The sequence below is a fragment of the Callithrix jacchus genome, chromosome 5 (genome assembly GCF_049354715.1).
Source record: "Callithrix jacchus isolate 240 chromosome 5, calJac240_pri, whole genome shotgun sequence".
NCBI lineage: Eukaryota > Metazoa > Chordata > Mammalia > Primates > Cebidae > Callithrix > Callithrix jacchus.
The window spans coordinates 123,554,565-123,580,396 of record NC_133506.1 but is presented as its reverse complement, the minus strand read 5'-3'; the positions used below and the strand labels follow the sequence as shown (position 1 = coordinate 123,580,396).

At 36.5% G+C, this 25,832-nt stretch overlaps 1 protein-coding gene across 35 annotated transcripts in view; it reads right to left on the bottom strand.

The window, feature by feature from the left end:
- The window catches only part of CEP112 (centrosomal protein 112), a 705,692-nt gene that overhangs the window by 199,761 nt on the left and 480,099 nt on the right, over window positions 1–25,832 (bottom strand). For 34 of the 35 annotated variants that reach the window (XR_008481664.2, XM_054256393.2, XM_078374481.1 and 31 more), the window contains 2 exons: window positions 7,569–7,631; window positions 170–319 (listed from right to left, as the gene is read on the bottom strand). Coding sequence is in view for 33 of the 35 variants with exons in the window: in XM_054256393.2 (XP_054112368.1) it covers window positions 170–319; window positions 7,569–7,631 (213 nt within the window). In the remaining 2 variants the exon portion in view is untranslated. Of the gene's footprint in view, window positions 1–169; window positions 320–7,568; window positions 7,632–25,832 lie in introns of those variants that run through there. The other variant, XR_008481665.2, reaches the window with a different exon arrangement.

Genomic DNA, 25,832 nt, shown 5'->3' with positions numbered 1-25,832 from the left:
AGCCTGAGTCACTGGATACATCAAAGGTAGAGTCCAGTGAATGGAATTACTGCAGGCTGTGTGAACAAGCCAGATACCCTCATTCATCTGCCCACTGCTGGGATTTCAGCCCTCCTTTTAATTACATTAAAGCAGCTGGTACCACTGGTTACTGAAGTCTTCAGATTACCTTGATTGCTTGGTCATTATCTCTAATCAGCTGCTTCTTCTCATCTTCAAACTTTTGTATAACATCCTGGAGCCGCCTTTCTGCAGCAAGCTGCTGCCGGCTGTTCTCCTCTTTCAGAGAGGAAATGGTTGTCTGAAGTTCTGCTATGATCTAAAATGAAAACAGCATGCTATAACTTCGAATTCTTCTGGGAGAGGCATCTATTTTATATGTATTTATGCTCAACAAAAGAATGGATTTGGCAAAACTCTATTCCACAAACTAAATATTTTCAATTAACATATCACACACTATAATGCATGAAATTCCACACAATAAAAGACTTTAATAAAACTGTGAATGGTGAACAACTGCTGAACCAAATATACTTGGAAGATGTTTCCACTATAACATTCCACAATATTTACTCATCAGAAAAAAGAACATCTGTGATCTCAAAAATATGAAAAATGTCAGATTTTATTTTACTGAGAAATACACTTATTAGAATGAGAAAAGCTATTCTGCTTTTCATAATGCTTTGAAGTGTAATAACCAAAGAAAAAAATGAACAGAGTTTATTCTTCAGTCACCTAATTCAAAGCAATGATTTTTGGGAATACAGTAATGTTTGTGTATTGCGTTTAACACTTTAAGTTCTTATGTCATTTACTACTGTGAGACAAGTATTATTATTGTGTATCTTTTATTTCTTGTTTTTATTTATTTATTTTTGAGATGGAGTTTTGCTCTTGTTGCCTAGGCTGGAGTGCAATGGTGCAATCTCAGCTCACTGCAACCTCCACCTCCTGGGTTCAAGTGATTCTCCTGCTTCAGCCTCTCCAGTAGCTGGGATTACAGACGTACCTGCCACCACATACAGCTAATTTTTTGTATTTTTAGTACAGACAGGGTTTCATCATGTTGGCTAGGCTGGTCATGAACTCCTGACCTCAGGTGATTCACCTGCCTTGGCCTCCCAAAGTGCTAGAATTACAGGTGTGAGCCACCGGGCTAGGCTTGCCTATCTTTTATAAATGAGGATGCAGAGGCATGGAAAGAGGCCAAATATCTTACATTGTTGAAAATGACATCCAACTAAGGAGACAGGCAGTCAGACCAATCGCTGCACTAACTGGTTCTTTTAACCAGCCAACTTTATCTTTCCTTAAGATAAGCTTTTGGTATTGCAGAGAAGTTTATACTTCCAAGTAGGTTGTTTTCTTCCTAACTCATGGATATCTATTTTGCTTTACGTGGTGCCATTTTCATTCCCTCCTGTAGTATTCCCTACATTTGAATCTGTTGTCTCCCAGACAGGGTTCTTCCAGCTTCTCAAATTAACCATCTGATGAGAAACTTTTATATTTAATTGGCCTTCTGAGAGCATTGTCCTTCCTTTGGTTTGGATGTATTCATTTCCTTGCAAATTCAATAGTGATGACTTTTTAAAAGCAGGAAATAGTTGTTTCTTCTAATAAACAACATTAGACCATGTTCAAATATAATTCTTTTGGTTCTAAGCAGGGGCGGGGCAGTTGGTGAGAAATACTGGACAAGGCATCTTTCTTGAGCTCAGGTTTTCCACCTATTTTGTGGTGATGAAACTAGATTACAGAATTATAAGGCAATAAATAGAAACTGAAGCCAAATGCTATAGAAATACTAGTGGTTACTACTGACATAAATAGTGGCATCTTGACAATAGAATATGGAGTATTTATGCTTTGAGAAGTGAGCAAATTCACTGTGCCAAAGCTTGACATTTAGAATCTGTCTGTAATCAAATATTTAGCCAATTGTGAAATGACAAAATAGATAATAGCAGTATGTCAATATTATTAAATGCAAACTTGAAACTTCTGCTGTGAGTGGAGGCCTTCATTTACTGAGACTGAAGATGTTTTCATCCATTTTCTGAATTGTGATTAAATATTGTTTCCATTCTGACATCAATTCAATTAATTCTCATAGTAAATGAGTAAATTCTCACAGTAAAAAGCACTTCCGTGAAACAGGAAAGGTTATATTCTCATAGCAAATGTAAAAAATTGATGCACAGAACAATGAATTCACAGTCACAGAGCCAGAGGAGCCAGGGATAAAAAGAGCCAGACTTCCTTGGCCTAACATAAAATTGAAGATTGATCTTTTACAAGAACATCGGGCCAAACAGTAAAAAACGACTTACTATTTCAATGTTTTAAGCTGAGTAAACCACAACTTTGTATAGTGGGTTTAATTCTAGAGAGAGAAGGAGGGCAAGAGAGAGAGTGAGAGAGGGTGTGTGCGTGTGTTTAGTTCTGTGCAGTTTTAACACATGTATAGATTCATATATCCACAACTGCAGTCATGTGATGTATTTTTAAAGTACAAAGTAATTTTTCTTTAAAAAGTACTAAGATTGAGACTAGCTTGTAGCTGACCAAAGAATAAAGATAAAAAATATTTGGGGAAACTTCAAGTGATCAAAGGGCATGGAACAGGCACATTTCTCATTTTCAGAAGATTTAGGACAAAATAAATTCAGGTTTTGAGGTGGGCAGATCACCTGAAGCCAGGAGTTCAATATCAGCCTGGCCAACATGGCGAAACTCCATCTCTACTAAAAATGCAAAAAATTAGCTGGGCGTAGTGATGCACGCTTGTAATCCCAGCTACTCGGGAGGCTGAGGCTGGAGAACCACTTGAACTCGGGAAGTAGAGGCTGTAGTGAGCCAAGATTGCACCATTTCACTCCAGCCTGGGCAACAAGAGTGAAACTCCATCTCAAAAAGAAAAAACTGCAGGTTTTGGAAGGAACTACAAGTCCAGGATGTTCTAAGAAGGACATGCTTGCTTTTATGTGGAAAATAAAACATTATATTCTTTGGGGGAATAAGGAGAGATTCCTTTGGGGGAAATACTGAGATTATTTTTGGAAAGCTATTTTTAAAACCTAGGAAGGCGATATAAGGGGGAGAATATTAAAACACTTCAGGTGAAACAACTTGGCTAGATAAATAGATAAATTATTTGGTTGAACAGACTCACAGATGATACAGCTATAGAGTGGTAACTGAAATAAGGATAATTTTAAAAACAAGATTTAATGCTTTAAGACTGAGAAATAATCATAATAATCAGTTTAACATGCTTCAGGTAAGGAACAAAACTCTCCAGGTTGTAGACCTAGAGTATAAGAAAATGGACTACTTTCTTCTTAGCTCAGGGTATACAATAACTGGCACTCAGTTTAAGTAGAACTATAATCATAGTAAGCAAAAAAAACCTGCACCTGGAAAATTGTATTCAGATAATCTACTCTTCTTGTAGAATAATAATGTTAAAATTTCTAAGAAAAAATGAAAGCTAATATATATAATCATAATCAAAACCCTCCAGTTTTGATTGAATCATAATTAAAAACCATAGAATAAAATGCTACCACTCAACTAAAATGTTTATACTGCATTAGCTTCAAACAAAGAAGTGGATTAGAGCATTTTCATATGGCTATTACAAATTATATTTTGGGAAACAAAAGGAGAGCTATTTTGAGCTGATGCTGTAAGCAACAAACCCATGAAAGTCATAATAGTTAATAATAATTGTTAAGCAATTAACGCTTTGGGAAAATGTTAGTGGTCTTAAAAAAAAATGCAGAATCCTAAATAAGGGTTAGAATTTCATCTTCAACTAATTCTATTGTTTTTCAGATTATAGTACAGTTTGAGAGTTTTATAGAACTCTTCTTTAAAATGTAATACAATAGAGAAGACAAACTTAGGAAGGCTTAGGAAGTGCCTCATAAAATAAGTGGATGCCCTGTGCATTCTGGGTTGGCCCCCTGGAGGCTGGCATAAAGATGGGCACAGGGTCACGTGGAATATTCCCAGGTACTAATATGCATCAGGTGTTGGGTGGTAAGTGTAGGATAGTGATAGGAGACACCAGTCCCTTGGCAGCAGGCAGCTCGACCGGAATCCCAACATCAGTCCTGCCCATGTTTCTAACTATGGACATTCTGACAAAATGGCAGTATCTTTCCTTGAAAAATGGCCACTAGATGACTAGGGTGAGTGGGGAAAACCATATTAATATCGAAGAGACAAGGTTAATATATAATAACTTACTATTTCAATGTTTTAAGTGGAGTAAACTTCAGTATTCACCACTGAGGTGTTTGCATCGTCTCCATTCTTTTGTTAAGATTAAAAAAATGTGATTCTGATGGAAATGATATTTGGGGGTGTGCCCAGAGATGATGCAAACACTGCGGTGGTGGTGAGGGTGAGCGCTGCAGATCTCAGAAGGGGGCACAGTTCTCAGGCGTCCCCAGGGTTCAGCGTACATGGTCTATTAGGCCCTAAAGGCTTGATAAAATCATGAAAATTAAGTACCTTCCTCTAAAGGAGGAAAATCTTTAAAATATTTTCCAAATTTAATCTGATGCTCTCTGGGGGTACCAACACATTGATTACTAATGCATTCATTTTCTGTTTTTCAGAGAGGGCTTTTTAAAAACCCGACAGAGTTAAGCAATTTGGCTTTTAGTGTTCTTCATCAGCTTAATGAGATATAAGTTAGAGATTCCAACAAACTATCACTTAAATGTGTAGAGATCAATCCACAGTCCTGTTTCATAATGCTCATTTAAAAATAATCTGACATGCTTCTGTGAACTGACTGGCATTGTAGAATAAGGTTTCTCTAATGCCAGTTCACATATATAAATATTTAGGGGGGGGGCAAACAAAACATTATCAATGTAAGGTTCTCATCCTAACTTTTATAAGAAGGATGGACTATCTTTCATTCCATTACACCCTTTCTAAGGTTTTTTGGTGTTGCACTGTCCCTTGATTAATGAAATGACAGTTGTTAGTAGTTGGTTCTTCCTTCTCCTCCTTCAAGTCTTTTCTTGGGAAAACAGCAACCCTATGCCTCTCCAAATTTTTCAGGGAGATTTTATCAACTTGTGAACACCCAAAAACATGGTGTCTGAAACAATAATCTGTCCCACTTTCCAAACCTTTTTTCATTCTTCTCTCCTTCCCTTCCTCTTTCTCTATGGCAATTTTAGTGCTGAGACTATAATAACTCACAGTCATTAGGTGCTTTAGTGTGTACTAGGCACTATGCTGAACACATTTTTGGCATTGTTTTACTTAATAGTTAAAACCATCCTATGAGGTTAGTACTGTTCCTCCACTTGACGAATGAGGAAACTGAATTCCAAAGAGGGCAGGTAACTTGCTCAAGGTCATGGAAGTGGTAGGGCTGGTATTCAAATCCAGGGGTGTTGGACTCCAGAGCTCAGGCTTTCTTCTGCTTTCACTTATGTTTAATTTGCTTTAATATCAACTAATCAGGCTTCTTCATACATTCCTTTAGATAAATACCCCTGTTTACACTCTCATTATTTAGGCATTTTTATTAGCTATCTTATATCTCACTCTCGGTCTGCTTCCCCCATTTAACATAAAGCAAAATAAGCAGAATATTACGATACACCAACTGGGGATTTTTAATGTTTTAATTTAAACTTTAACTTTTGGCCTAAATATATATATATATTTCTTATTGTAAGAATCTTTTTCAGTGGATTAAAAGGATATTTCTCCATGTTCCTTTCTCAAGGAAGGGCTAGAATAATGGCAATCAAGACATAATCATCATTTCTTACATAAACACATATGACTCTTCATTTGGACAAAGACTTTTTGTTTTTCTAATGGGATGTGAATTAGTAGAATAGAAATTTTAGGCTGGGCGTGGTGGCTCATGCCTGTAATCCCAGCACTTTGGGAGGCTGAGGTGGGTGGATCATCTGAGGTCAGAAGTTCAAGACCAGTCTGACCAACATGGTGAAACCCTGTCTTTACTAAAAATACAAAAAATTAGCCAGGCATGGTAGCAGGTGCCTGTAATCCCAGCTACTTAAGAAGCTGAGACAGAAGAATCACTTGAAACCAACCTGGAGGTGGAGGTTGTAGTGCGTCCAGACTGCACCACTGCACCACTGTACCAGGCTGAGAGCGAAACTCCATCTCAAAAAAAGAAAAAAGGTATTTTATAATTATCACCAAAGTTCTGCCAATATTAAAAATGGAAGAGATTAAAAATGTGGGCCAGGCTGGTAGTGTTAAGATTAAGAACTTTCACTTTGAAGTCAGATCCAGACTGGGTGCTGGCTTAGTCACTTGCCAACTTATGTGATCTTATCTTTCTGAATCTCAGTTTTCTCAAATGGAAAAATGGCACCAATAATAGTTCCTAATCCCAGAATTATTGTGAAAGACTGAATGAGTCAACATGATTAGTGCCCCACAAAAATTAGATATTATTGTTTTGTTGTTACTACTATTATGTGGCATTATGTGGTAGTAAGGTACACAAATTCCAGTTTACCACCAAATACCACTGTGTATATATATATGAAGATAAGCTGATTTCACCAATCATTAGATATGATGCTTACAAAACCAAATGGATTTATCCACCTGCAAAGTAAAAATAAGTAGTACTTATTTGTTCTAGAATCAATTGTACGACTAAGGAATACTTGGAGTTCCTTAAATGATACTACTGGATAGCACTGTAAAAACTTATGCTGAAAAAGTACTCTGAACATCATATTTCAAGTAGGGACAGGCATTCAATTATTGGCCTTTCTTATATTAAAACTACAATAGTAAGTACAAATAGCAAGTTGTGGACATAGGGACTTAGAATTCTCTTTTCCCAAAAGAGTCAACAGTTGAGCTGCAGACATAGCCTAGAATTATTTGTCATTTTGAATTTTGTTTGAGGCAGCCTTTAGGTACAGCAAAATGGAATATTACAAAAAAAGCACAGCTAGTACCAAACTGCTTACATCACAAATGTAGGTATGTATCTCCTGTCCTTGTGAAGTATGTTTCAGCCTGGGCTTGTTCAAGTGTACAGGCTGGTTTTACAACATCTGGGTGTGTGTGTGTGTGTGTGTGTGTGCACGTGTGTGCTGTTTCAAATGGTTAAATATGCCTAATTTTTCTTGATTTTAATGACTGAAATATTAAAACCATATTCTGTTTATTTGTATACCCAGAAAAATATGATGCAGTTCCACAAAAAAACTGAAAAGAATGAAGTTTAACTTGAAAGTACAAAGGCTTTTGTTGGGTAGGGATAACATGGGGAGAAATGCCAGATATAGGTGATGGGGAGGAAGACAGCAAACCACATTGCCATGTATGTACCTATGCAACAATCCTGCATGTTCTTCACATGTACCCCAAAACCTAAAACGCAACAAAATATATATTAAAAAAAAGAATAATAGTCTTTGTTGCCAGCAAAAAAAAAAAAAAAAAAAAGAAAGTACAAAGGCTTTTATGTGGAGGTTTCATTTTTGTTTTGGGTTTTACCTTGTTTTGTTTCTTTTCATGTTGCTTACCTGTGAAGATTTGGCAAGCTTCTGAGTGTATTCCTTCTCAATCTGCTTCAGCCTGCTGTTGGCCTGAAAAACACACGTACATGAACACATACAGAGTGACCTGTGAGCTTGGTATCTCTTCACATGCCTATCACTAGGCAGCTGGGATGCCTGCCAGCTGCACCACCCTTCTGGGGCAGTCAGAAAACCACAGGGCTTGTCTTTGATGTTACGCCAACTATTCATCACATAAAAAGCAAAAAAAAAAGATCTCTTCTGCCAATTATTAGACAAACATAAGACTTCTGTGGATAGAAAGAGAAAGGGAGAAAGAGAGACAGAAATAGACACAGCAAAAGTATGAAGGCTCAGAAGGTAAAGTGAGGGAAAGGGAGAAGAAACAAGAGGGGCAAGGAAAAGGAAGACGGAAGTGGAGGAAGAGGAAAGGAAAGAACATTTAATAATTTTCCATCTTAATTGAAAAATAAAAGAAATAGGTGCTCCCAGGCAAAGGAGATATGGGATTTTGAGACTCACTGAGCAAAGACTTGAGACCCGACTTTGACAAATGCATAAGAGCTAATTTTTACAGTAATGAATATGTCTAAATCAAACAAGTTTTATGTCCTGGAAATATGGTGGCCTTTCCAGAATCAGTCCACATTGCTTAGAGCTTGGTTATCCCCTCTGCCACTCAAGTGCCAATTCTTTCTTTGTGATCTACTTTCTGCTCTTTGAAATATTTTGGAATCTTTATTTCATCATCAGTGTTTAAAAATGTCACAGTAATGTGTCCTAGACTGGGTCTTTTTCCCAATAATCCTGCAGGCACTAAAGAGGCTCTTTCAGTATAAACTTGTGTCCTTCACTACTGGGAAAGGTTGGTCATTACCCTCATGATTTCCTCTTGTCTCTCTGTCTGTCCATCTGTCTGTCTGTCTCTCTCTCTCCCTGTGTATGTCCCTTCCTGCAACTCTGATTTTGGTTTAATACCTCTCAGGTTTAATATCTCTTTTTCTTATTGTTTCTATGTTCCATTTCTTTGTCTTTTTGATTATTTTCAGAATTTCCTCAACTTTTACCTAAAACTTTATATTCTGCCATCATATTCATAATTTCCAACAGCTCCTTTTTGTTCTCTGAACAGCAACATCATCATCCAGATGAGGAAACTAAGGCAGATGGCTAAAAATGCCTATTTTTTCTTGTTTTTTAATGGCTGAAATATTAAAACCGTATCATTTATTTGTATACCCATAAAAATATGATATAGTTCCACAAGAATAGGAAGATTCTATTCTTAGGTGGTTAGAGCATCTATTTCTTAGGTGGTTAGAGGGATAAGTAACTCGCCCAGCATCACACAGCTAAGAAGTGATGAAGCCAGAACACAAACTCACACTTTGGCTGCAGAGTACAGATGCTCCATCAGCCAGAGCACTGCATCATTTCCTGCAGTACAGTCCTGACAGCTATCTCTCTCTCTCTCTCTCTCTCTCTCTCGTCTATCCATCCATCCATCATCTATCTATAACCATCTATCTATCTACGCACATATTTTATTTTTTTCCTGCTCAGTAGCATCTTGTTTCTTTGTGTGTGTGTGTGTGAGTTCCCTTTATTTACTTTCACTTGTCTGTTTTCGTCTTTGTCTTTCACTTTAGATACTTTCCTCAAATGTCTGGTTATCTTTGGTGTCCTTTCTTATTCGAAATGAGGCCTCTAGGGTGTATTACAAAGGAGCTTGGACTGTCTCACGTCAGCATCTGACTGGATTTCCCTCTTAGACCAGTTTGCCCAGAGCTGCATCCTCCAGTTCCTGCCAGGCAGCACAAATCAGGCGGCCAGTGTTTTCAGAAGGGCACTGAGGTGTTCAGGAGAGTGACTCTTGTGCAAGGCCAGCCTCACATTTCCCCTCAACTGTACCTGAGCCCCTTTCTCATGCCATATCTCCAGAGAGCAAACCAAGGGTAGGGATGGGGGCAGGCTTGAGATAAAATCTGGGTCATCTGTTCCAAAAACAGACTTTCAACCAATTTTCCAGTTCTTCACTCTTCCCCATACCCAGTCTCTAATTTCTGAACCTTCCCAAAGTTCTACCACAGGAAAGATCCAGGTGCTTCTAAGCACCAGGAAGGGAAGGGAAGCCTCCCTTCCCCTAGAAACTGTTCGGTTTTTAGGATTCTCAGTTCTGCTAAGTCCATTTCAGGCCCAGACTTTTTCAAGTTCTCAATGCTATTGATTTCTGTTGTCTCTTATTTTCTTTGAAAAAAAAAATTATAGTCTAAAATCTTGATGCCTAAGTCCTATCTGCAGAGGTTCTGATTTAATTCATCTGGGCTACAGGCTGGGCATTAGGATTTTTAAAAATCTCTGCTGTTATTTCAAATGTTCAGCCAGGGTTAAAAACCACTGGTTCATTCCTTTTTCCATTTCATTACTTTCATTTTGATGGGACTTCCTCAGGGAGTGGAGATAAAAACAGGTGAGTTCTAGCTGCTGCCTTTAATTGAAAGCAAATGATTTGTTTATTTTCAGATCACAAAGAGGACGAGGAAGCAATCCCATCCTCACAGCGCACTCCAGGCTCACCTCTACAGTAGTACTGGCCGAATTGGTCATTGTTGGTTAACTTGTCTCTCTCCCACTAGGTTATGAGATCCTAGAAAGTAGCTCCTAACCCCTAACATAGCGTTTGGGGCATAATTGTTCATCTAATGAATGAGTGGAGGGTGCGCAAGCCTTTTTCCTCTGCTATAGCCCCAGTCCATACCTCTGAAGTTTTCTTTTCATAACCATTTTTTTAATGGTCTTAAGTTAAAAACCAATTCTTTAGAGTTTGTTCCATAAATCTCTTTGTATCTATAATCCCATCGAGTACACAGGGTAGTTTGTTTTTTCCAGAGTAGAGAGGGCATGTGACTATTACTATTTTTCTATTAAATCATCAGACTCGACTCCAGCTCTATTATGATTAAAGCCACTCTCCATAAGAATTAGGGCTACTCTGAACCTCTTGAGGTTTATTTGTCTTTGCTCACATTCTGTCACTATTTTTTTTTTTTGATCACAAAATGCTTAATAAAGTATTTGTTGCCTTTAAACTAAACACTTATAGAGCTCATATCATGTCCCAGGCACTGTTCTAAGTGCTTTAAAAATATTTACCTACTAGTAATTAATTAATTAATTCTAGCTTCATAAAGATGAGGTTACTTTTCCTTGAAAATGCTAGAGTCACAGATGATAGTTAGTGCAGGAAAGCCTGTGTCTTGGTGGCAACTACTTTTCATGAACTTATGGCCAGCCCCCAAATCTCACAAACCCAATGAAGCTCCTTTATAACTAAATATCCAATTTATTCATCCACTCTAGGCAGCTGGACAATAGCAATGAACAAAACAGCCAAAAATCCCTCTCTATTTTTATGAAACATCTAGAAAGTAAACAAAGCAACTTTGAAAAGTAATATGGTACAAGTGCTATGAAAAAATATCAATCAGGAAAGAGAGAGAGGAAGTGATAAAAGGGGGTACTTTACGATTTTAAAAATACTGGCCGGGTGCAGTGGCTCACGTCTGTAATCCCAACACTTTGGGAGGCCGAGGTGGGTGGATCATCTGAGGTCAGGACTTCGAGACCAGCCTGGCCAACATGGTAAAACTCCATGTCTACCAAAAATACCAAAAATTAGCCAGGCATAGTGGCGGGCACCTGTAATTCCAGCTACTCAGGTGGCTGAGACAGAAGAATTGCTTGAACCTGGAAGGCAGAGGTTGCAGTGAGCCAAGATCGTGCCATTGCACTCCAGTCTGGGCAACAAGAAAAAAACTCCATCTCAAAAAAAAAAAATACTGAAGTAACACATGGCTTCCCTGAGAGGGTGAGATATGAACAAAAACCTGTTGGAGATGAGGAAAACCGCTAGGGAAAGAGCATTCTGGGCAGAAGGAAGAACCAGTGCAAAGGCCCTGAGGCAGAAGCACACATAGCATGTTGAAGACAGAGTGTAGTGGCCAAGCACAGTGGCTCACCCCTATAATCCAGCATTTTGGGAGGCTGAGGCAGGCAGATTACTTGATGCCAGAAGTTAAAGACCAGCCTGGTCAAAATGGTGAAACCCTGTCTCTATAAAAAATACAAAAATTAGCCAGGTGTGGTGGTGCATGCCTGTAATCCTAGCTACTTGAGAGGCTGAAGCAAGAGACTCACTTGAATGGGGAGGCGAAGGTTGCAGTGAGCTGAGATTGCACCACTGCATTCCACCAGCTTGGGCAATGCAGCAAGCCTCAGTCACACAAAAAAAAAAAAAAATAGAGAAAGAAAGAAAGACACAGGGTAGGGGCCAGTGTGGTTAGATCAGGACAAACAGGGGAACACTGGCTCCTTCGACAACACATGGCTGTGCAAGAACCAGGAGCCAGACACTACACAGTGTTGTACTGAATTGTAAGGAATTTGGCTTTTAAGGTGAGTGAAACAGATAGTCACTGAAGGGGTTTGTATTAGTTCATTCCTGTACTGCTATAAACCAAACACGGCATGTTCTCCCTTGTAAGTGGGAGCTGAACAACGAGAACACATGGACACATGGGGGCAGGACCAATACACACTGGGGACTGTCAGGGGCTTGGGGGAGCATCAGGAAGAACAGCTAATGCATGCTGGGCTTAATTCCTAGGTGATGGGTTGATCTGTGCAGCAAACCACCATGACACATGTTTGCTATGTAACAAACCTGCACATCCTGTACATGCACCTCACAACTTAAAAGTTGAAAAAGAAAAAAATAAAAATACTAAAAGTGAAATGCCTGAGTCTGGGCAATTTATAAAGAAAATATGTTTAATTGGCTCATGGTTCTGCAGGCTGTCCAGGAAGCATGGCTGCGGAGGACTCAGGTAACTTACAATCCTGGTGGAAGGTAAGGGGAAAAATGCGTATCTTCACATGGCCAGAGGAGGAGAAAGAGAGGTGGAAGGTACTACACACTTTCAAACAACCAGATGGCATGACAAATCACTCACTATCATAAGAATAGCACCAAAAAGGAAATCTGCCCCCATGATCCTATCACGTCCCACCTGGCCCCATGTCCAACATTGGGTGCAATTTGACCTGAGATTTGGGCAGGGACACCAACCCAAACCATTTCAGTATATAAGAAACACATGATTTGACAGTGGCAAAGGATTAACAAGGCGACTCCAGCTTTTGTTTGGGGCAAGAATGAAGCAAATAAGCCAGTCAGGAGGCTACCACAAATAATCTAGGATAGCAATTGAGGAGGTGGTGAGAAGGGGTCAAATTCAGAAAAAAATGTGAAAGTAGAACCAACTGGACATACTGTATAACAGAAAGAGATGAGCCAAGGATGACTTCAAGATTTTTGTCCTAAGCAACTAGGCGAATGAGGTTGTCATTACCTAACATGGGAAAAACTATAGATGAAAGAGGTTTTTGCAGGGAAGATCAGGAGCTCAGTTTTGGACTTATTAATCTTGGAGATGCCTATTAAATGTGCAGTGTTGAAGTGAGTATTTGTATATTCAAGTCTTGAGTTTATGGTTTAAGGTCTAGGTTAAAACTATGAATTCAGAAGTCATCAATTTATACAGGTTGTATAAAACCATACTGCTGGATGAGATCCCAAGACATCCAGTATACACTGGATGAGATCCCAAGTGTACACACACAAAAAAGCAGAAGTCCAACTATACTCAGCCTTGGGCCTGCAAATGTTAGGAGGCTGGGACATAAGGAGAAAACAAGCAGAAGTAACAGCCAGAGTCAAGAAATCAGGATAAGTCGGGTGCGGTGGCTCATGCCTGTAATCCCATCACTTCGGGAGGCTGAGGGGGTTGGATCATCTGAGGTCAGCAGCTCAAGACCAGCCTGACCAACATGGTGAAACCCTGTCTCTACTAAAAATACAAAATTTAGCTGGGCATGGTAGCAGGTACCTATAATCCCAGCTACTTGGGAGGCTGAGACAGGAGAATTGCTTGAACCCGGAAGGTGGAGGCTGCAGTGAGCCAAGATTGCACCATTGCACTCCAGACTGGGCGACAGAGCGAGACCCGTTCTCCAAAAAAAAGAAAAAAGAAAAAAGAAATTAGGATAACGTGGAATCCCAAGCCAAGTGAAGACGGTGCTTCAAGGACTACTCAGTGGTATCAAATGCTATGGAGAGGCCACAGAAAGTGAGGACTGAGAATTGATAACATCAGTTTGGCAACATGGAGGTCACTGGTGATTAGAATAAAAGCAATTTTGTTGTAGTGGGAGAAATGAAAGCTGGATTAAAGGAAGTTCACAGAGGAGGGGCACTAGAGTAGAACACAATTTGTTCAGAGTTCTGTTATAAAGGAAAGGTGAGAAATGGGATGGAAGCTGCAGGAGAAGTGAGTAAATAGAGAGGTGATTTGTTTTGTTTTTTAGTAAGATGGGGAAATGAATATCCTGTTTGTAGGCAGATAGGAAAATCTATGATTAGAGACGTGAGGGAGGAAAAACATGATGCCAGAGCTTTCCTAGAGATAGGTCCTTGAGTTAAGGTGAGGGATATGTCATTGAGTGAATTGTGCCCTCCCCAAATTCATAGGTTATGCTGCAACCATAATCCCTACTTTGACTATATTTGGAGATAGGGCCTTTGGAGAGGTAAATTAAGGTAAAATGAGGTCATAAGGGTGGGCCCCTACTTCAAGAGGATGGGTGTCATTATAAGAAGAGGTAGAGACACCGATCTCTCTCTGTATCTCTCTCTGCCCGTCTCTCTCTACACACACACAGGAAAGACCTTGTAAGCAAATAGCAAGACTGTAACTAGAGGCCTCACCAAAAGGCAATCTTGACACCACCTTGATCTTGGGCTTCTAGCTTCCAGAGCTGTGACAGAAAGAATTTCTATGGTTTAAAAGCCACCCAGTCTGTGGTGTGGTGTTCTGTTATGGTAGCCCAAGCCAACTACTATAGGGTGGAACCTTGAGCACCAGGGGAGGAGACGGCCTTTGCTGTAAGTGCAGGCAAATGGCCCCCCAGGAAAAGCAATGGGAGCTTCTATTGCTCTCAGTATCTCTACAACATAGTAAGAAACATTATCTCTATAACATAGGAAGAAAGATTCATCAGCTGAACATGAAGATGGTAAAAAATATCTTTGGGAGATGTCAGAAGTGAGGGAAGGCATAAAATAGTGATCTAAAAAAAGCAGGAAAGGGGAAAAACAGAAGTACAGTATGAGTCCCAGGACTACATGAAGTACCAGGACCCACTTGAAACTGCCAATACTGAATTTAAAATGAGGCCAGTTTGTAATATATAAACACTTCTGGAACTTGCTAACAGCTAAATAGAGTAGAATCAATACTTTGGATTACAATAAGAGTAACTGAAAAAATAAAATTAATTGATTAACCTTTGAGGTTTTTACTATTAATCTTTACTTGAACCTAACTCATAGCTGCCTGTATAGTTTGCTAAATATTTTTTCATTTGTGTTAATGGAAGATAATGGTCTATAGTTTTCTTATAATGTTTCTGTCTGGTTTTGGTATCAGGGTAATGCTGGCCTAACAGGATGGATTAGGAGTTATTTCCTCTGATTTTATCTTTTGAAAGAAATTTTAGAGGATTGCTATAATTTCTTCCTTAAAATAATTCACCATTGAATCCATGTAGGCCTGGTCCATTCTGTTTTGGAAAAGAAGGGTTATTAATTATTGATTCAATTGCCTTAATAAATATATCTATTCAGATTATCTGTTTCTTAGTGGGAGTTTTGGCAGATTGTGTCTAGGTTATCAAATCTACAACCATGGAGTTGATCATGGTATTTATTTATTATCCTTAAATTGTTTCTGGGTTCTTCAGTGATACCCCATTTTTCATTACTTTTATTAGTAATTTATATCCTCTTTCTTTTTTCTTAGTTTGTCTGGCTAAGGCTTATCAAATCTATTGATCTTTTCAAAGAACCAGCATTTGGTTTCATTAATTTTTCTCTATTGATTTCTTGTTTTCAAGTGTTATTGATTTCTGCTCTAATTCCTTTTAATTTAATTTAATTTTTATTATTTTATTTTTATTTTTTTTTGTTTTTCAAGTTTATTATTTAATTTTATTTTTAAAGACAGGATCTCACTATGTTGCTCAGGCTGGACTCAAACTCCTAGGCTCAAGGAATCCCTCAGGCCCCCAAGTATCTGAGATTACAGGTACATGGCACTGCCCTCAGCTCTGCTCTATTTTTATTATTTCCTTTCTACTTTGGATTTAATTTGCTCTTCCTTTTCTTGTTTCCTAAACAAAAGCTTTAACTATTAATTTTAGATATTTCTTCTTGTCTAATAAATGCATTCTTGCTATAAATTTCTCTTTAATCACTGCTTTCTCCATAGCACATACATTTTGGTAAGTTGTGGTTTAATTTAGTCCAAAATATTTTTAAATTTATATTGAGATTTCTTCTTTGACCCATGTGATTTTTAAAGTGTGTTGTATAATCCCAAAGTATTTGGAAATTTCCAGATATCTTTCTGTTGATTTCCATTTTAGTTCCATTGTGGTCTCAGATCAGGTATTATATGATTTCTATTCTTTTAAATTTGTTAAGATATGTTTTATGGCCCAGAATATGGTCTGTCTTAGGGGATGTTCCATGTGAGGTTGCAAGGAATGTGTAAGCTGCTGCTTTTGGATGAAGTAGTCCAAGATATTAACTATTTCCAGTAGATTGATGGTGTTGTTGAGTTCAACTATGTTCTTATTCTTCTTCTGCCTGCTGGATATGTCCATTTCCGATAGCGGGTATTGAAGTCTACAACTACAATAGTAGATTCATCTCTTTCCTCTTGCAGTTCTATCAGTTTTTGCCTCACATAGTTTTTTTTTTTTTTTGCCTCATGTATTTTAATGCTGTTAGGTACATACACACCTATTAAGGATTGATACCTCTTCCTGGAGAATTAAACCCTTACTTATTATGCAATGGCTACCATATCCCTGATAACTTTCTTTGTCCTAAAGTCCACTCTGTCTGAAATTAATATAACTACTACTACTTTCTTTTGCTTAGTGTTAGCATGGTATTTTTTTTTTTTATCCATTTACTTTAAACCTATATATGTCTTGTATTTAAAGCAGGTTTCTTGTCGACAATATATAGTTGGGTCTTACTTTTTGATCCACTCTGACAACCTCTGCCTTTTAATTGGTCTGTTTACGCCATTGACATTCAAAGTGATTACTGATAGAGTTGGATCATAGCTACCAAATTTACCACTATTTTCTATTCATTGTCCTTGTTCAGTTTTCCTATTTTGTCTTACACTGTTTTTTCTAACTTTTGTGGTTGTTTTAACTGAGCAAATTCCATTTTCTCTCCATGGTTCCTTTTTAAAACATATTTTTTACTGGTTGACCTAGAGTTTATAATATATATTTATAAATAATCCAATACCACTTTCCAATACACTATACTATCTCATGGGTAATGGGAGTATTATATATGAATGAAAATCTTAATTTTCTCCTTGTTATTTTTTTGTATTACTTGTGTCATCCATTTCACATATATGTAAGCATATATAAGCATATGTGTGTATAAATGTATATGAATATTGTTGCTATTAATACTTGAATAAACTGCCATTTGTTAGATCAATTATGAATAACAAAAATAAAAGTTTTAATTTTATTTTCACTGATTTATTCTCTGATGCTCTATGTAGATCAAAGTTTCTGACCTATATCATTTTTGTTTTATCTAAAAACTTCTTGTTAACATTTTTTGTGAGACAGGTCTACTAGCAACAAACTCCCTTAATTCTTGTTGGTCTGAGAAAGTATTTCTCCTTCATTTTTGAAGAATAATTTTTCAAGGTACAGAATTCTAGACTGGTAGAGGTATTTTCTCTCAGCACTTCAGATTGTTCACTTTCCTCTCTTCAACCTTGCATGATTTCTTAGAAAATTGATGTAACTCTCACCTCTCCTTTTTACATGTAAGGTGCTTTTTCCCTTCTGGCATATTTCAATACTTTTTTAAAAATTAATGTTTGATGTAGAATTGTTTTATTTGTGTTCCTCATGCTACAACACAACCTTCAAAGTCAGCCAAATATATAACATTAACATGCGTCCTCAAAACATCTAGTCTAAACATTTAGAGTTTTTATATGTGGCTGAAATTAAGTTGCTATCAGTGTAAAACAGTCAATTATTATATAACTTTAAGATATTTTATATAAGCCTCATGGTAACCACAAAGTAAAACGCTATAGCAGATACACAAACAATAAAGAAAAAAGAATAAAAACTTAGCACTATAGAAAATCACCAAATCATGAAGGCAAATAAGAGGAGAAAAGGAACAAAGATACACAAAACAACCAGAAGACAATAAACAGCACAGCAGTAGCAAGTTTTTAAATGTCAATAATTATAAATGGATTAAATTTTCCAATTCAAAGGCACAGAGTAGTATAATTAATAAAAAATCAAGATCCAATTATATTCTTCCTATGAGAGACCCACATTAGCCTTAAGGATGTACTTGGTCTGAAAGTGAAGGGATGGAAGAAGATATTCCAGGCAAACAGTAAACAAAAGAGAGAACAAGAATGGCTATATTTAGATAAAATAGACATCAAGTCAAAAACTTTCATTAAGAGACAAAGAAAGTCACTAATGATAAAGAGGACATTCATCAAGAGGACATAACAAGTGAAATATACAAGCACTCAACATTAGAGCACCTAAATATACGACGCAAATATTAATTGTCATGAAAGGAGAAATAGATAGCAATACAATAACAGTGGGGACTTTAATACCCCTCATCAACAACAGACAGATCAACCAGACAGAATATTAAAAGGGAAATACTGAAACTGAATTGCGCTTTAGACAAAATGGGCCATATATAACTTTCTATCCAAAAGCAGCAAAATACACATTCTCCTCTAGTGTACATGGAACATTCTCCAGTATAGACTATATGATAGGCCACACAACAAGTGTTAAAAAATTTACGAAGATTAAAATCATGTCAAGTATTATTTCTGGCCATAATGGTTTTAACAGAATTAATTTTGGAAAATTTTCAAATATGTGGAAATTAAACAACTGGCTCTGAACAATCAATGGATCAAAGAAGAAATCAAAAGAAAAATTAAAAACTATCTTGAGACAAATGATAATGAAAACACAACATACCAAAACCTATGGGATTCCCCAAAGCATATACTTCCCATAAGAGGAAAGTTTATACCAATAAATGTGTACATTAAGAAAAAAGAAAGATCTCAAACAGCCTAACATTATGCCTCACAGAATTAGAAAAAGAACAAATTACATGCAAAGTTAGCAGAAGGAATGAAATAATAAATATTAGTAAAGAAATAAATCAAATAGAGAATAGCAAAACCATAGGAAAAAAACAATAAAACTAAGAGTTGGTTTTTGAAAAAATGAACAAAATTGATAAACACTTAGGTTACACTAGCTAAAAAAAAGAAAGAGAAGATTCAAATATATAAATTCAGATATGAAAGTGGAGACATTACAACATATGTTTTCAGAAATGAAATAGATCATAAGGAAGCATTATTAACAATTATATATCAACATAGGTGCTAATGTAGGGTAAATAGATTAATTCCTCAGAAAATATAATGGAAGAAGGTTGAATCAGAAAGACATAGCTTGAACAGGCCACTGAAGATATTGAAGCAGTAATTTTAAATCTCCCAAGAAAGAAAAGCCCAAGACCAGATGGCATCATGGCTGAATTCTATCAAACTTTCTAAGAATGAATACCAATACTTCTTAAACACTTTCAAAAAAAAATAATAATAAAGCTGGCGAATACAGTTGACCCTTGAACAACATGGGGGTTAGTGGTGTTGACCATCCCACAAATGCAGTCAAAAATCTGCATGTAACATTTGATTACTCTAAAGCTTAACTGCTAATAGCCAACTGTTGACTGGAAGCCTTACCAATAACATAATCAATTAACACATATTTTATATGTTACGTTTATTATATACTTTAGTCTTACAGTAAAGTAGGCTAAAGAAAAGAAAATATAAAATAATGTAGAAGAGAAAATATATGTAATATTCATTAAGAGGAAGCAGATCATCCTAAAGGTATAGACTATATAGTCTTCATCCTTGACATCTTCATGTTGTGTAGGCTGAGAAGAAGGAAAACGAGTTGGTTTTGCTGTCTCAGGGGTGGCAGAGGCAGACAAAAATCTCCAGTTAAGTAGACCCACGCAGTTCAAACCTATGTTGTTCAAGGGTCAACACTACTTCCTAATACATTTTATGAGGCAGAATTACCCTTGATACCTAAGACAGACAAAGCAACACAGGAAAACTGTAGGCCAACATCTCTGAAGAACATTGATGCAAAAGTCTTCAATAAAATATTAGCAAACCAAATTCAACAACACATCAATACATCATGATTAAGTGGATTTTACCCCTGACATGCAAGGCTGGTTTAATATACACAAATCAACCAATGTAATATATCATATTAACAAACCACATGATCTTATCAATTGACAGAAAAGCATTCAATAAAGTTCAATGTCTGACCTGATAAACACTTTTAACAGTTTAGATATAGGAGGAGAGTTAAACATAATAAAGGCTATTTGAGTAAAACTCAGAGCTAACATCATAACCAATGGTGACAAACTGAAAGCTTTTTGTGTAATATCTGGTATAAAGTAAGGAGGCCCACTGCTACCACTTCTAAGAACAATTAGACAATAAAAAGAAATAACAGGTATTCAAGCTAGATAAAAAGAAGTAAAATTACCTCTATTTACAGATGACATGATCCTATATGTGAAAAATCCCAAAGATTCCACACAAAAAAACTGTTAGAACTAATAAATTAATTCAGTAAAGCTGCAGGATATAAACTCAATGTATAAAAATCTATGACATCTATATACACAACAATGTAGCCAAAAAAGAAATGGATAAAACAATCTCATTTAAAATTACTTCAAAAAAATACTTAGGAATAAATGTAACCAAACAAAGACCTGTACTGTACACTGAAAACTATAAAACATTAATAAAGAAATTGAAGACGACAAAAATAAATGAGAAGATATTCCATGCTCATGGACCGGGAGAATTAATATTTTTTAAACGTCCATACTACTCCCAAAGTAATATATGATTCAGTGCAAACCCTAACAAAACTCCAATGACAGTCTTCAGAGAAATAGAAAAATATCCTACAGTTCATAAGGACCCCAAATAGCCAATGCAATTCTGAGAAAAATTAAGTTGGAGGCATAAAAAAATCCTAATTTAAAACTATATTACAGAGCTACGGCAACCAAACTTGTATGGTACTGATATAAAAACAGATGCCTAGACTAGTTAAACAGTATAGAGAATCCAGAAATAAATCCAAATATATATGGTCAACTAATTTTCAGCAAGGGCACAAGAAATCACAATGAGGAAAAGACAGTCTCTTCAATAAATAGTGCTGGGGAAACCAGATTTCTACATGTAAAATAATAAAACTGGACCCTTATCTTACACAAAACACAAAAGTCAACTGTTTCTCCAAACTTGGGGGCAGCAGTTTGCCCTGTGAATTTACTTCTCTAATAAACATAAAAAACATTGTTGATTTTTCAGTTTTTTTTTCCTGCTTTTCACTTGTTGTTAGGATGAGTGGCAACTTCCAAGCATCTTACATGCTGGAGCAGAAACTGGAAATTAAACCTAAAAATAACTTTAAGTATCCAAATGATTCCCAGAGAGACAAGGAATAAATTTGCTGAATAATCTCGGTTATCTCTGAGACAGTATCACATCATCTAACATACATGTAGTTGTATCTCAGGAAGAGAAAGATGTTTGGGAAAATATTTGTAGATGGAATCACTGAAAATTTTCCAAACTAAAAAAAAAAAAAACTTTAAGACAACAATTCCAAAAGATCATCAAACAAACAAACAAAAAACCAAGATAAATACAGAGAAAACCAGATCAAGACATAACATAATAGCACTGCAAAGAACAGAAATAAAGATAAAATCTTATAAACAGCCAGAGAAAACATACTTTAAAAAGACAGGAATCAATGAAGATTTCTCATCTGAAACTATGCAAGTCAGAGAGCAATACAATGAATCTTTAAAGTGTTGAAATTTAAAAAAAAATTCCATTAATCCAGAATTGCATATCCAGTGAAACTCTCCTTCCAGATTGCAAGTGAAAAGCATATGTCTTCACAGAAAAATTTGAGAGAATTTGTCACCAGTAGATGCGCACTACAAAAACAGTTGAAATAAGCTGCTCAGACAGATGGGACATGATACTAACTGGAAACCTGGATGAAACCAAGGGAATAAATAGTATTGGACATAAAAAAAGATGCGTGTAAATATAAATTACTTTTTTTTCCTCACGTTAAAATTTCTTTAAAAGACAACTGAATGTTTAAAACAATAACAACAAAATATATTGTGAGGTTTATAATACTTGTAGAAACATAAAATATGAATGGGGAAATGGAAGTATAGTGTTAAGAAACTTACATTTTATGTGATCTGGTACAACAGTAGGTGAAGACAGACTGTAATTAAGATGTATATAATAAAATCTAGATCAACAACTATAAAAACCAACAGTGAAGAAGTATAGCTAGTAAGCTAATAGACATAAGAAGTTAAGAAATAATTAATTCAATAAAAGGTAGAAAGAGAGGAGAAAGAAGAAACAAATAGAAAAGAAATTGCAAAATGGTAGATTAAAACCTAACAATGTCAATAACTATGTCAAATATAAGTAACCTAAAAATTCCAACTAATTGACAAAGCTTATCAGACTGGTTTTTTAAAAAAGTTTACATGGTGCTTTCAAGTGTTTACCACACTTAAAAATCTTTTTTAAAAAGGTTAAGATTAAAAGGATGACAAAAGATGTACCATGCAGAGTAATCATAAGAAAAGTGGATACAAATATCTAACAAAGTGGATTGCAGAACAAAGAGGTTTGGTAGAGATACAGAGGTGCATTTCATAATGATAAAAATTTAATTCGTGAAAATGATATAACAATCCTAAATATGTATGTACCTAATTTTAAGAGCCGCAAAATACATGAAACAAAACCTGACAGAAATGAAAGGCTAAACAGGCAAATTCACAAATGACAATTGAAGATAATTCAAAACTCCTTTTACAGGAATTGATAGGACAAGTAGATCATATTAATGAGGATACAGTCTGGGCCATAAATAAATTTCAGTAAATTAAAAAGGATTGATCTCATACACAATAAATGCTCTGACCATAAAGAAATTAGAAATCCATTAAAGAAATTTATCTTAGGATATACATATACTAATCTTTGAGTCAAAGAAAGAATCATAGCGAGGCATGGTAGCTCATGTCTATAGTCCCAGTGTTTTGGGAGGCCAAGGCAGGAGAATTGCTTGAGGCCAGAAGTTCAATACCAGCCTGGGCAACATAGTGAGACCCCATTTCCAAAAAGAAAAAAAATTAAAAATTAGCCAGGTGTGCTGATACATGCCTGTATTCCTAGCTACTTGGGAGTTGGGAGGTAGGAGGTTTGCTTGAGCCCAGGAGTTTGAGGTTACAATGAGCTGTGATAGTGGCACTGGTTTCTAGCCTGGGCAACACAGCAAGACCCTGTGTCTGAAAAAAATATATTACAAAGGAAATTAGAAAGTATTTTGCAATGAGTGAAAACGGAAACATATATTTGTAGAATGCAGTCAAATCAGTACTTAGAGGAAATTTTTAGCTTCTGCATTCTTTTATTAGCAAAGAAAGAAGTTCAAAAATAAGTGGTATAAGCTTTCAATTGAAGCAACTTGAAAAAGAATAGCAAGTTAAAGACAAAGTAAGCAAAGGAAAGAAATAGAAGAGTTAAAATCAATGAATAAAAACAATAGAGAAAAATTAATGAAACCAAAAGCTGATTCTTTAAGAACAATAAAATTGATAAATTTCTAGATGGATAGATATGAGAAAGAAGACATGAATTATCGATATCAGTAATAGAAACAGGGGACATTACTAGCAGATTCTGTAGACATTACTAGTGATAAGAAAATAAGAACATCATATTTACAAATGTTTGATAATTTAAACAAAATGAATAAATGTCTTAAATGATAGAAATTACTCAAAGTGAATCAAGAATTAGGAAACTCAAATATCCCTCTATTTATTACATACACACACACACACACACACACACACACACACACACACACACACAGCCCTTTCTGAAACCCTGGTATACCCCTCTGCCCTGTGTTAATTTTGCAAACATTTACTTTGAGGACCTTCTCCAGGTTAGGCACTGTATGCTTACAGAAGTCAAAGATTTAATGCAGTTGGGGAGGGATGAGACAGATGAGTGAATAAATAAAATGCTGTATAGTAAGTGTCATGAAAGAGATCTGCACAGGGTGTTATTAAGGAAAAAATATGAGATACCCTACATGAGAGAAGGCTTCCGTAAGAAGCTGAGTATTAAAGGGTAATGATGATAATGATGATGATGAGGATGATGATGACAAAGATAATGATAGCGACAACAAAATAATGTTTACTTTTCTCTTACTCTATTAACACATATTGGCTAAGTGTAAACCTCTCAAAAACAATGTAAACCTCTCAAAAACTCTGCAATAGGCACTATTATCCTCATTGAAACTGGAGACATAGCAGATAAAAAAACTTGTGTACGGTTATACCGCTAGGAATTAATATGAATCAAGTGATTGAAAGAGAGAGAAGAAAGTTTCAGATGGCAGGAGTGACATGTGCAAAGGTACAGATGCTTGAAGAAAAGCATGGTAGATAGATTTGAGGCTGCAGTCTTCCTTTCTTCCTTCACAGGCACATTTCTTGAAAGGTAATATCTAACCTCTGCCTCCATTTTCATTTCCTTATTAGTTCAAGAAATATTTACTGAGCTCCTTGGTGACTGCCCAGTCTTTCCTTCATAACCTGAAATTTGACCCTGTCCCTTCTATTCAACTTGCCAACAACCTCTTTACTGCTGTAATAAGAAGCCTTTTAAAAAATAATACTCATTTTCTTTTGATTAGAAAAGTAAATTCAGATTGTGGTGATCGTGTTAAAAAATCATTGAACTGGACACAAAACAAGAATATCTCCAAATGTAAATTATACTTCTATAAAGCTTGTTTTTTTTAAAGTAAATAAATGCTCACTGTAGAAAAACCAAGAAATAGACATAAATATATATGGTAAATATCTCCTGTAATCTATCAGCTCATGTAGTTAGTGATTTTTCTGTGCAATATTTTTGCACATTACCTGGATATTTCTGAAGTCTTAAACTTGATATTTTCTTCTACTCAGCCCTTCCCAGCTTGTCATTCTACCTTCCTTGCCTCATGGCAAAGGATGGGAGAAGTATAGAAAAAGCAAAGGAGGTTGGGTGTGGTGGCTCATGACTGTAATTCCAGCACTTTGGAATATGAGGCGGGTGGATCACCTGAGGTCAGGAGTTCATGACCAGACTGGCTAACATGGCAAAACCCTGTCTCTACTAAAAAAATACAAAAATTAGGCAGGTATGGTGGCACATGCCTGTAATCCCAGCTACTTGGGAGCCTGAGGCAAAAGAATCACTTGAACCTAGGAGGTGGAGGTTGCAGTGAGCTGAATTTGCACTACTGCACTCCAGCCTGGGCAACAAAGTGAGACTCTGTCTCAAAAAAAAAAAAAAAGAGTCCATTTTTGGATTTAAACAATAACCAGGGCTGACTGGACCCAAAGCAGGGCATAAGAACACTACTTGAGAGTCGGTTTTACCTCCCTGGTTCCCCCACCCCTACACTAGAAAAGAGTCCCCAAGTCATGGGGTGGAGCATTAGTCAGAAATGAAGGAGAATATGTTTCCTTGCTGTTTTGTTCCCGAGAAAAGGCCCTATTTTTTTTTTAAATTATACTTTAAGTTCTGGGATACATGTGCAGAACATGCAGTTTTGTTCCACAGGTGTACACGTGCCATGGTGGTTTGCTGCCCCCATCAACCTGTCATTTACATTAAGTATTACTTTTAATGCTATCCCTCCCCCAGCTCCCCACCTCCCGACAGGCCCCAGTGTGTGATGTTCCCTCCCTGGGTCCATATATTCTCATTATTCAACTCCCATTTATGAGTGAACATGCAGTGTTTCGTTTTCTGCTCTTGTGTTAGTTTGTTGAGAATGATGGTTTCCAGC